The 13,176-nt window shown below is 46.0% G+C and overlaps 1 protein-coding gene across 1 annotated transcript in view; it reads right to left on the reverse strand.

The window, feature by feature from the left end:
* Positions 1-13,176, reverse strand: part of DMC1 (DNA meiotic recombinase 1) — a 1,571,258-nt gene that overhangs the window by 112,033 nt on the left and 1,446,049 nt on the right. The window contains exon 11 of the mRNA XM_044067943.1: positions 12,110-12,170. Within this exon, the coding sequence (XP_043923878.1) occupies positions 12,110-12,170 (61 nt within the window). The remainder of the gene's footprint in view (positions 1-12,109; positions 12,171-13,176) is intronic.

Below are 13,176 nucleotides of genomic sequence, written 5' to 3' on the forward strand. Positions count from 1 at the left end.
GAGATGAAGCCCAAGTGGCTGCAGAACAAATATCATCCAAAGGAAGTCTAGACTTGAAAGCCGCAGAAGTAGAAATGGAGCAAGTGGAATGAGCACGAACTCCTTCTGGTGCGGGTCTACCCGAGGCTTGATGAGCCAGTAGGATACATTGGGAAATCCAGCGAGATAAAGATACTTTAGAGATAGCTTTCCCCAAGTTAAATTTGGCAAAGGAAACGAACAGCTGGTCAGATTGTCTATGGCCAGCCGTCCTATGAGTATAAAAATGAAGCTGCCTATGAACATCCAATGAGTGCAGCTTGTATTCACCCTTATTTTGATATTTAGGGAAGAACACCGGTAAATTTATGAATTGGTTTATGTTGGTTTCTGATGCTATCTTGGGAAGAAAGGAGGGATTGATCATGAGGTACACTCTATCAGGGTGAAAAATCAGGTATGGAGGCTTTACAGAAAGAGCCTGAAGTTCCGACACTCTTTTCGCTGAAGTAATGGCTACAAGGAATGCTGTTTTCCATGACAAGAATATGAGATCCACTGAAGCAGCGGGTTCAAATGGTGGAGCAGTCAAGGCTTGAAGAACTAAAGTAAGATCCCATGGGGGTACGGCTTCTTTTACAGGAGATCTAAGTAAAAAGGTACCCTTGAGAAAGGTTTTACACAATTTGGCTGACATCAAGGGCCCTGTATCATGTCCCACATGATAATGAGAAATGGCTGCCAATTGCACTTTGACAGTTGAACAACTAGTGCCTTCTTGAAAGAGTTCAGTTAGGAAGTCTAAAATGGATGGAAGAGGAGCCGTAAAGGGATCTAGATCGCGGCGCTCCGCCCAGATGGAAAAACGTTTCCATTTACTGTGATACACTTTCCTAGTGGAGGGCTTATACGCTGCCACGAGGATGGCTTTGACTGGTGAAGAGATACCGGGAGTCCTAACTAGGAGTGGAACTGGAGCAACCAAGCTGTCAGTTTCAGATTGTCCAGGTTTGGAGTTGGCAAGTCCAATGGATGGGAGATGAGATCCGGAATAGGATCTAGAATCCAATGGTGATTCACAAGGTGAGACCACAGGTAAGGGAACCAAATTTGTCGAGGCCAGAATGGGGCAATGAGAATCATTTTGCTCCCCAACCGCGAGGCTTTCTGTAAGAGTTGTATCATCATTGGAAGAGGAAGATAGGCATAGAGTAGACCGGGTGGCCAAGCATGCACCAGAGCGTCTCTTGGAGATTCCCCTGGTGGGGGGATTAGAGTGAAGAAATTGTCGCATTTGGCGTTTGATGGAGATGCAAAAAGATCGCAGCAGGGTTGCCCCCATGTTGCGAATATCTGCTTCGCTACTAGAGGATTGAGAGACCACTCGTAAGGGGTAAGAAAGGTGTGGCTGAGCTTGTCCGCTAGGATGTTGGTCCTCCCCGGAATGTGCATTGCAATCAGAAAGCGGTTGGTGGAAATCGCCCATTCCCACACTCTCATGGCTTCGTGGCAAAGAGGATAAGATCTGGTTCCCCCCTGTTTGTTGATATACCAGACCACTGACATGTTGTCCATGTGAATTGCAATCGTTCCTGCAGGGAGGAAGCTCTGAAGTGCTTGTAACGCCAACAGCACTGCTCTCATCTCCAGAACGTTGATATGCAGGGAGGTCTCTGTATCGTTCCACGTGCCTTGGATTGTCCTGCCTGAGTAATGCCCCCCCCCCACCTGAGGCGGGAAGCGTCCGTGGTCACCGTGGCGATAGGGGGAGAGGTGCAGAAAGAACGGCCCGTATGGAAGTTCGATGCTTGGAGCCACCATAGTAGCACCCTTCTGCAAGCCTTGCTGATAGCAATGGGATGGTGGAGAGGAAAGAATAGGAAGGACCATTGCACTAACAGAGTCCATTGCAGGACTCGCATGTTCAAACGGGCGCATGGAAGGAGTGTAATCGCTGCCGCCATGGAGCCTAGTGCCCTCAGGATCAATTCCGCTGGTGAAGCCTCTGAATGAAGGATAGCCCACACATGAAGTTGTAGATTTCTGATTCTCTCGGCAGTTAGGAAGGCTCGCAAATCTCTGGTGTTTATTCTGGCACCTATGAACTCTATGATCTGTGTTGGAGCCAGTAGAGATTTGCCGACATTGATAGTAATGCCTAGTTGTGGAGCTAGATGGAGAAAGAAGTCTCTGGCCGAGCAAAGTAGATGCCTTGTTGGTGCGGTCAGGAGCCAGTCGTCCAGGTATGGGAAGACCTGAATTCCCTGGAGTCTCAGGTGGGCCGCAATCACTGCTAACACTTTGGTGAACACCCTGGGGGCTGTGGTGAGGCCAAAGGGAAGGACCCTGAACTGGTAGTGACTGGCTCCCAGCCGAGCGAAGGAACCTCCTGGATCGTTTGTCCATTAAGATGTGGTATCGCATCCTTGAGGTCTATAGAGCACATCCAATCGTTCTCCCTCAAAAGGGGGAGGATAGATTGAAGAGTGACCATTCGGAATTTTTCCTTGGTTACTGACAGGTTCAAGCGGGAAAGGTCTAGAATGGGTCTCAGATCCCCCGTCTTTTTTGGCACCAAAAAGAACCTGGAGTAGAACCCTAATCCGAGCTGGTCTTGGGGGACGGGCTGGATGGCTCTTTTTCTTAGCAGCTGCTGTATTTCTGCGGCTGCGGCCTCCCTGTGATCGGGTGGTACATCGGGGAGGTTCTTGGATCGGGGGACATGAAGAACTGGTATTTTGTATCCTCTGGATATGATGCAAAGCACCCAGCGGTCTGTTGAGATGGACTCCCATGCCGCTAGATGTTTTGAAAAACGCCCCCCCAACTGCCTCCAGAGTGGAGCAGCTGGGCAACCCCTCAGGGCTGCTGCGAGGGCCACTCAGAGAAAGTTTCTCTGGACCCAAAATTTCTCGGAGCCCCTCTGCCCCTGGGGTGACGTCCTCCCTGTCCACCTCTGCCACGGTAGGACTGGTTGTCCGGAGCTGGTTGGGAATGTTGTGATTTCCGGAACCACATCTTCTTCTGACCCTTTTGGTTCCTTGAAAAGGACCGCTGGGGAGCAGAGAAGCAGACTCCGACGGCAGACAACGTCTTCCCGTCCTTCTCACTCAGGACAAGCTTCTCGCGAACAGTTTTGCCAAAAAGGGCAGAACCATCAAAGGGGGCGTTCGCGAAGGATGCTTTAAAGGGCTCTGTAAAGTCGCAATGACGGAGCCAGGCCTGACGTCTCATGACTAGGCCTGCTCCGCTAGCCCTAGCGGCTCCCTCTGTGGCGTGGAACAACAGCCGCATAGAGGTGTTTGAAATAGATCTCAGAGTGGCCATTCGGGTGGAGTACAATTGTTTATCCTCCTCCGACATGGACTCAGGGGGGGGATGCAGCGTATTCTTTGATAAGATCCCGCTGCATCCTGATGACATGTGCCATATAGTTCAGAGACCTTACTGAGAAGGTCGTTGAACTAAAGACTCGCTTCCCTAAGCGATCCATCAAATGGGACTCTTTGCTCGGTGGATGGACTGAGGGACTCTCCTGAGCCAATTCCCTCTTTGTGGCTGCCGCCGTCAACATGGCATCTACAGGGGGGCCCTTACTCCAATGTGACCGGTCTAAGGGGGGCTAAGAATCCTATCCGGTCGCTTCGGTATTGGCTCCACGGTGTCCGGATCCTTCCATGCCCTGGTGGTAATGAGGTCCACCAGGGGGTCGGCTGGAGGGGACACCCAGGAGGTAGACGGGCCTGCCTCGAATGCCTCCAGAAACACGGACTCATCAGAGGAAGACTTGGGGGCAGACCACCCACCTCTGTCTCCAAAGGAGACATCCTCAGGGGGTGATCTTGGGGAGCCTTCCCCTTCCTCCAAGTCCGTGTCCTCGGTTAAGGACTCAGGGGAGTCCATGTGCCTCCTTTTGCACGTATGCTTGCGGGGAGCTTCCTCGGGGGGACTGTCCGAGGAGGCCTCGCCAGCAACATCTTGTTCCAATGGAACTATCTGTGACATCGAAGCAGGCTGTCCCTTTGGCCGGGTGATGGAAGCCTGGCCCAGCAGAGAGGGAGTGCAGGGAGGAGTCGATGCAAGGACCGGGGGTCCGGATGCTCTCAACAGAGCCCTCTCCACAACATCGAATGCCGAGGGAGAGCCACTCTCCAATGGATCCGAAAGTCGGCTCCCACTCGGATCCGATGAAGGGATCGGAGCCGGCGCCGAGACCGTCGGATCCGAGGATGCTCTGACCTGGACGGAGCCGAAGGCACACTGAATCCCCCGGATCCGAAGCTCGGACCACGGCTCCGAGAGGTCAGATCTGACAGGCTCGAGGGTAGGGTCGGATCCGAAGTACCAAGTACTGCCGGCGCCGACCCACCCCCGGCTCCAAGGCTGCTCGGCTCCGAGCACTCCGAACCCGGGTAGCGGTTCGGAGAAGGAGCAATTGGGTGGAAAAAAGGTGTTGAGCTCCCCCCCTGAGGGGGGGGGGGAGGCAAGAGCACTCCCATCTGCAGCTGGGCCTGGATGAAACTTCGCATCATCCGGTCCAAGTCTGCATCTGATAAGCTGAAAGTGTATCTCGAAGAGGCCACAGAGGCAGGCCTGGAATGCCGCCTCGATGACCTCGACGGAGATCGGGTCTCCTCCTCCTCGGGCCCCGGGGAGAAAGAAGGGGATCGGAGCCGAGGAGGAGGAGACCTAGAAGCAGTGGAGGGAGAAGCCCACTTAGCTGGCGGGGCCGAAATGGAGGTCTCGGGCCGCCGCTTGTGGTGCTTCTCCCTCCGTTTCTCCCTCCTGGCCTCCCTGTCCTCCGACACTTTAGCGGGAGTTTGAGTCCCAGTCGGAGGCAGGGGGGCAGGAGTGGCAACCACCACAGGCTGTGATGGAGCCACGGGAGCAGCAGAGGTAGCGGAGGCCGAAGCTGAATCCGGGGGTAGAAGTCCCGCCAGGACCAGCTTCGACCTCCATTCTTTCAGTGCCCTGGGGTTGAACGCTGCACAGATAGTGCAGCTCGAGGTGAGGTGTTCAACCCCAAGACACCGAACGCACCGAGTGTGGCCATCAGCCGGGGAGAGCTTATGGCCACACTCGGTACATTTAGAAAATATGGCTTTTGGGGCCTCAGCCATTCCCTTTTTTTTTTTTTTTTTTTTTTAAACTAAAAAGAAAGAAAAACAACTACACACACACACACAGGCCCCAAAAGACACTCAACAAACACTCACACACTAGCGACCAGCGAAGGGAGGGTATTAATTAAAAAATAAGGAACCTAACTCAGACACACTTTACAAGTATTAATTTAAACTAAAAAAGAATTTCCTGACTAAAAATAATTAGAAAAAGTTAACTTTTTCCCACTTATCTGACAGAGCTCAAAAAGGATCCAGCCATCACAAACGCGGCAAACTAGATCTGAGGTCATGGAGGGTTAGCAGGGGATTATGGGTGAAGGGAGGAGCTAGGAGCTCGGATCCATTAGCTTGAAACAAGTTGCCGGCTCGGATCCGATATCGGATCCGTAACCCACAGGTTGCTGACAAATGAACAATCCTACTTCAGATCTACTATTCAGAAGGAATTATCGATATAATGAAAAATATTTGAAAAAAAAAGAAGTTATGTACTCACCATAACTTTCCATCTGAGTAGTTATACTTCATTTTCTGCAACCTGCGGGTATTCGGATCCATATCGGATCCAAGCTGGCAACATTTTATCAAGCATCTGCTCCAAGCTCCTCCCCTTACCCATAATCCCTCACATCTCCCACCTTCCCTCAGGTCGTGTTTGCCACTAATCAAACTATTAGCAACTCAATAACACTAACCTAGAACAGGTTCGGGAGAAGGAGGGAGGGACGGCTGCAGAAAATGAAGTTTTAAACTACTCAGATGGAACGTTATGGTGAGTACATAACTTCTTTATCTGAAGTAGAAATAACGAACACCAAAACCAAGTAAAAAATATAAGAAGAGGATCACCAAAGGAACACTGCAGCACTAAATCCAGAAAATTTATTAAAAAAAGTTAAGCACTTTCGTCAAAATCACAAGACTTCATCAGAACAAGAACATAGAAAAAATGCCATATTTAAATACCCTAACCCTTACAGCCATTGGTTGACAAAGTAAACATAATTTCCTGTAAATTAATTAAGTTTAAAAAGACAGTAACTGCCCACTACAACACACCAACTGCCACCTACCAATCACATAGACATTAATGTATTATGTATTGAAGTATGACTTAAAACACAGATCTTGAATAAAATCACATAAAATAAGCTGATTTTAGTTTTAATGCAGAACTAATGGATAACTTGCCATTGAGCCCAGGTGGTTGACATGCATTTAATTTAATCTGCCACTTGAGCTCTAAATATTCAAGGAAGTCATCATCGGGCCCCCCTCGTGGACCCAGGTCTACTTGTTCAAGTACAAAAAATTTAAAATAATGTGTCGGGTGTACCTTTATATGCTTAAATAAAGCATTGGTTTCTTTATTTTTTAGTATATCATAGTTGTGTTGATATATTTTTTATCTGAGGGCTCTGATTGTCTTCCCCACATAGTACCCCTCACATACCATACAGGTTGCAATATATACCACTCCCTTGGTGTAACAGTAACACTTCCTATTAATAGTAATTTTACCATAGTTCCTTACTCTAATGGAATCAGTGTCCAATATATAGGGGCATTGTCCACACCTCCCACATTTAAAAGTTCCACCTAGGCCTGCCTTTAACTTTTTTCTCTCCACCAGGCCTTTCAAGGAGGCGCCCTTTTTGTAAACCACAAGAGGTTTTCCCCCCAACCTTTTGTTGACCTTCTCATCCAAACAAAAAATGGTCCAAAAATCATAAATAATACTTCTAATGTTAAAAAAATCCCTAGTGAAGGGCAAGACACATGCCCTAGTAAAACTGTCAGTTTTGACCAAACCAGAGGTCCTATTCAAACCTTCAGGCTTCTCCAAGAGTGCAGAATAAATACCCCCAGCTCTTTTTGATTTGACTTCTTTAGCTATGTCACTGACAAAGTTAAAGGGGTAACCTCTTTTCTGCAACATTCCCATTAGAACGCCACATTCTTTAACAAAATCATCCTGGTCAGGCACCATTCTGGCCAATCTCACGTACTGCCCCTTGACAAGGGATTTTTTCTGATGCAGAGGGTGGCAACTCTCAAAATGCAACAAAGAATTAGAATAGGTAGATTTTCTATAAAGGTGCGAAGTAAACCTACCCTTAAAGTGATCTTTCTTAATAGTAACATCCAGATAATTCAAGGTGTCAAGGTCCTTGGTCATGGTAAATTTCAAAAAGTTGGTAGTGTTGTTGATGTAAACGAAGAACCTATTCAGGTCGTCTTCCCTCCCATGCTTCAAAATAAGACCATATCATCCAGGTTCCGTCCATATAGTACCCACATGTCCTTGAATACAGAGTTCACTACATAGAGGTCTTCTTCCCACTGTGCTAATACAATGGTAGCAAATGATGGTGCGCAAAATGCGCCCATTGCCACCCCCTGCACCTGCTTGAATAAGTGCCCCTCAAAAGTGATAAAGTTGTTGTCCAGAACCATTTCCATACAGGACCTGATAGTAAGGATAGTGTCATGGTTCAATGTACTATTTAAGCATAAATAGTCATAGAACCATTCTAGTCCAACTTCATGGGGTATTACTGAGAAGAGGTCACAGATGTCAATGTTGACCAAGATCAAGTCCTTGTGGTACATACTGTTTTTAACTTTAGACAGAAAGTCCCAGGAGTCTTTGATTACCAGGTCTCTGTTATCAAGGGTGTGCTTAACAGTGTTGTCAATATATTTAGCCAAACTGAAGGTCTTAGAAGCTTTTGCATCGACAATTGGTCGTAAGGGGTTGTCAGAGATACTCTTATGTATTTTAGGGATTCCAAAAATGGTAAGAATCCTAGTATGATTAGTTTCCAAAAATCTAGAAGTTTCTACAGTAATTTGCTCATCGAGTAAAAGTTGTTTAATGTCTAAATCTATACGCCTGTAGGATATATTCAACTAATTTTTGGAAACCTCTGTGTATGTGTCACTGTACAATAAGTCAGTCATTTTACTATTGTAATCACACACATCCATGATAACAATTCCTCCCCACTTATCTGGTTTCATAATCCTGATTTCATCATTCTCCAAAATATCACGGAGCAATGTAGCAGAATATCTTTACCGCAACTTTCTTGTTGAGAGACCACTTGTGAGGCAATAAATGGACCTGCTCAACATGTCTGCTATCACAATGGATTTCTCCAGAATGTGCATTGCTATCATAAATCGATTGGATGAGATAGCCCATTGCCACATTCTCAGAGCTTCTCAACACAAGGAGTAAGATCTGGTTCCTCCTTGTTTGTTGATGTACCATATCACTGACATAGTGTCCATCTAAATCTCAACAGTCCCGGAAAGGAGAGAGTCTTAAAATGCCTGCAATGCTAGGAGTACTGCTCTCATTTCCAAGATATTGATATGTGTGTTGGCCTCTTCAGGGGACCAGGTCAATTAGACTGTCTCTCCCAAGAAGTGTCTCCCCCAATTTAAGAAGTGACCATGATCACTATGGCTTTGGACTAAGGAAGAATGAAGGGATGGCCTTATAAAATCTGATCTGAGCAAATCCACCACGTGAGGTATTTTTGGATGCCTGAGTTATTCTGATCTGGGTGGATATAGGCTGGTGTAGAACAGACCACTGATTTGCTAGGGTCTATTGAAGAATTTTTACATGGTATCTTGCTAATAGAACCAGAACTATTGCTGCGGACATTAATCCCAAAGCTTGTAGAATCAATCCAGCTGATAGAGAAGAATTTTGGATTATTTTTCTGACTTGAAATCAAATAGTGTGTACCCTATGCCAGTAAGTAAGTAAGGGAAGGGAGGCTGTCACTGATACCATGTTGAACAAGGTCCCTATGAATTTTAATATTTGAAATGGTTCTAGTTGAGATTTGTTGTGATTGATGGTAATTTCTAGATGAGAGCAAAGCTGGAGCACATAATCTTGTGCTTTTATCAGAAAATGTCTGGTAGGAGTGGTTATGAGCCTGTCATCCAAGTACGAAAATACCTGGATTCTCTGCAGTCTAAAGTGAGCTTCTACTACTGCCGTGCATTTGGTGAACACCCTAGAGGCTGTGGTGAGGCCAAATGGCAGAGCTCTGAATTGGTAATGACTGGCTCCCAGCTGGAAGTATAGATATCATCTGGATTTGTCTTTTCATTTTTATGTAATAGTACACATCCTGAAGATCAACTAAGCACATACAGTCATCCTTGTGCAGTAAAGGCAAAATGAAATAAACCATGACAATCCACAATTTCATGTACTGAATTGATTTGTTCAGATTGCTGAGATCCAAAATTGGTCTCCAGTCCCGTTTTCTTCAGCACTAAAAAGAATCTTGAGTAAGTTCCAGCCTCTTTCTCGTCTGGGGGTACCTTTTGGATGATTCTTTTTTCTAGCAGCTTTCTTATTTCTAGTGCTGCTGCTTTCCTCTGACTGGGTGGAACATAGGTTCATAGGTTGGTACTAGGCTATCGGCTCTAGGGCCTATACAAGCCTGGCCATAACAATTCCCTGGCTATTTCTTCCCCCACACTATTTACTTCCCTGGACCCCTGTCTAGCATCAGGAACATCAGGAATTTTGTTCACTGATAAGGAGGCGGTAGGAAAAAGGGTATTATATAACTTCTGGATCCTCTGCACCCATAAAACATTTGTAATCTCTAGCCAGGCTCTCTGGTGCAGGGATAGATGACCCCTGACTGCCTCCAAAGGTGGACATTTAGGCCTTCTATCAGCAACACTGGTAGGATCTGTCAGACAAAGGATCCCTAGATCATTGATTCTGCGGGACCCCTCCACATTGTGGGAGGCGTCTCCCATTAGTGTTCTCCCGTCTGCCCCTGGGGGAACAATCTCCATAGGTATCACGGAAAGGATCCTGGGATTTTCTGAACCACATTTTTTGACCACCTCACTGATTCCTAGAGAAGGTTCTTTGAGGAGTCAAAAACTGTATGCCCACTGCAGACAGGGTCTTACCATCCTGCTCACATGTGGATAGTGTGTCTTTAACATTGGGGCTAAACCAAAACTTTCGTCAAAGGAGGCACTGATGACGAAGGACTTGAAGGGCTCCACGAAATCACACAGGGGCATCCAAGAATGTCTCTTAATAGAAATGTCTGAGCCTGCCACCCTTGAGGTACCTTCAGCTGCATGTGAAATGAGCCTCATGGATGAATTCAATATTGACTGTAGGGTAGCCATCTTTAAGGCAATAAAGGTCTCTGCCCCAGAAGTGCTGGTCCCGGAGAGATATTTGGAGAGTTCATTACTCATATCCCTCTGATGTCTGCTGAAGTGTGCCAAATAATTCAGCGACCTAACTCCAAAGTCACTGAGGCATATACACACTTCTCAAATCTGTCCAACACCCTAGACTCCCTGTTAGGGGGATGGAAAGATGTACTCTTTTCTGTGAGTAACATCTTTGTGGCCACTGCTATGACCATGGTATCTACTGGTACTCCTTTGCTCCAAAAGTCTGTTCCTTTCAGTGGTGCTAGGATCCTGCCTGGCCTCTTGGGGATTGGCTCAACAGAGTCAGGTACCTTTCCTCCCACGTAGAGATCAAATCAATGAGCTCATCGGTGGATGGATTCACCCAGAAGGTAGATGGGCCAGACCCAAAGGATTCCAGGAATACAGATTCCTCTTAGGAAAGGTTATCGGTAGACCAACCATCCCTTTGTTTGAGGATCTCCAGGATGTCTCTAAAGGAGACATCATCAGGTGGTGATCTTGGGAATCATTCCCCTTCATCAAAATAGGTATCTTCCATGACTGACTCTTGAGAAGAGTCTAAGTGCCTCCTCCTGCACTTTCTCTTCCTAGGGACTTCTTCAGTTGGATGTTCCGGAGAAATAACAGAAGATATGAGTATACCGTGTGGAGCAGTCTACAGACTTTGGGTTGGCTGTCCTTGTGGAGTAGAGTGTTGAGGCGCCAGGCACAAATACATATGAAATTGGGAAGACAGATCAGAGGTGGAGAATCATCCTTCCTCTAGAAGTAGAGAACACTCTCTCCACTACCTCAAAGGCAGAATGCCCCAGGAAGAAGGAGGCCAATGGTGCCAAGAAGACATGCTTCTGGACCATCAGCTCCCTCTGAACAGAAGACAGTCTGCCTGAGGCAGAGGTCAGAGCCGAACTGTCCTGAGTCAAGGCTCCAAGGGGTAGAGATGTCTCTGACAGCTTCGGAGATTACTCCACCACCTCAGAAATGGCAAAAGTGCTATGGCTGTGAGAGTCACCTGGCTCCAACATGCTCGGAGCTGGTCCCTCAGAGAAGGTACCGGGGCAGAAGATACAACAATCTTTGGATCCAACACTGACGGTTCTGGAAATCTTGGATCCAAGAGCTCAAAAGCCAAAGGTTGGATCGCAGAAGGAACCAAAACAGAAGGAGTAGTACTGGTAAAGGTGTCTGGACCCGGTGGGGTAGGAGCCAGGAGAACTCCCATCTGAATTTGTGCCTAGAGAAATTTCGTCATCTTTCTGTCCACATCTGCTTCTGTCAGACTACTGGAGGAACAAGGAGAAGGGGCCACTGAAGGGGTCCTAGAATTATGGCGTTTCTCTAAGAAGGATGATGAAAGACGGGAAGGAATAGGATCTAGGGAATGACACATATTGGGTCTTAGGTAACTTCTTCATCTCAGAGTGTGTCGGATCTGATGATGTTGATCAGTTATCAGAAGCTGTCAGATCTGAAGGTTTACTCTTTAGATCCAATAAGCTTGGATCCCATCGCTTAGCCACCTTGAGAGGAGATTCTACAGTAGGATCAGAGTTAGGAGTGGAGGATCTGGAAGGGTCTGATGGATGGTTTCTAGACTCCTTCTTCTCTAATTTCTTGCAGGTTTGAGCTCCAGATAAAGACTCAGAAAAGGAAGTCAGTTATACACCTAAACATAAACATATTTTAAAGCATAATTCAAAATATATGGCCAACAATGCACATAACGTTAAGAGAAAAAAAAAATCAAAATTAGGCTGTGCCCGAAATTAGAAACTTACGTCATAGTAGCTCCTGGGTCTGCAGTCATCTGATTTGTTATGAACACAGCTACATTGTACTCTGCAGTGGAGGAAAATGTGTTGATTATTTGAAAAAAATCAACTTGTACTAGTTAACCAACGAGGGTACATATAAATGGTTGTAACAACAACAAAAAAAAAAACAATTCAGAATGGCAAATCAGAATGAGGAGGACTGAACACTGAGTAACAACTCTTCCTTCCTAAAGAAGGGATACAAAGATATTATTTTATGGATATCCACTAGCATAAATCAAAGGCTTTGACATGCAAAACAAGATATTTTCAGGGACAGATTGGTACAGATGTACAACTCTAGGCTACACCTTCTTCTAAGGAGCAAAATAGGAATCTAACCATTACAGATCTCCCCAGGTCCTAATTTTCAATATCATAATTCTGTTCTTGGCTGTACAGCAGATTCACAGCCCCATTTAAATGTTTATGTCTGGAAGAGAGACTTTAGCAAGTATCTCACACCACAAATAAAAAATAATGAACAAATACATAAATAAATAGATGTTCATACATGTAGATATATGTGTACCCATACATATACAACTAAACACATCTCTCTCTCTCTGTATATATATATATATATATATATATATATATATATATATATATATATGCATATATACACATGGTTCCCCTTTATAATCCCGAAATACTGAAATCTCAAATTTCTGTATCTCGAAACCATAAAGGCAAATCCACAAAACACTGACAGCCCAAAACTGAGAAATTTGAAATCCTGAACACACAGCATTCACCACACCACACATACACACAATACCCACAGTACAAAACAAAAAACACACAAAAACATAACACCACACATCCACAAACTTACACTACAAATAAGCAGGGGGGGGCATGCCCCCTGCACCCCTCCATGTGGGGGGCAAGCCCCCCACACACCCCTACTTATATATACTAACTTCGAGATCGCACAAACAGAAAAAGAAAATAAACTCACACCCAGACATTCTACAGTCCTTCACATACACACACACACACACACACACACACACACACACACACAC

This window comes from Protopterus annectens, chromosome 1.part0 (genome assembly GCF_019279795.1).
Source record: "Protopterus annectens isolate FY-2018-M chromosome 1.part0, PAN1.0, whole genome shotgun sequence".
Lineage (NCBI taxonomy): Eukaryota > Metazoa > Chordata > Ceratodontiformes > Protopteridae > Protopterus > Protopterus annectens.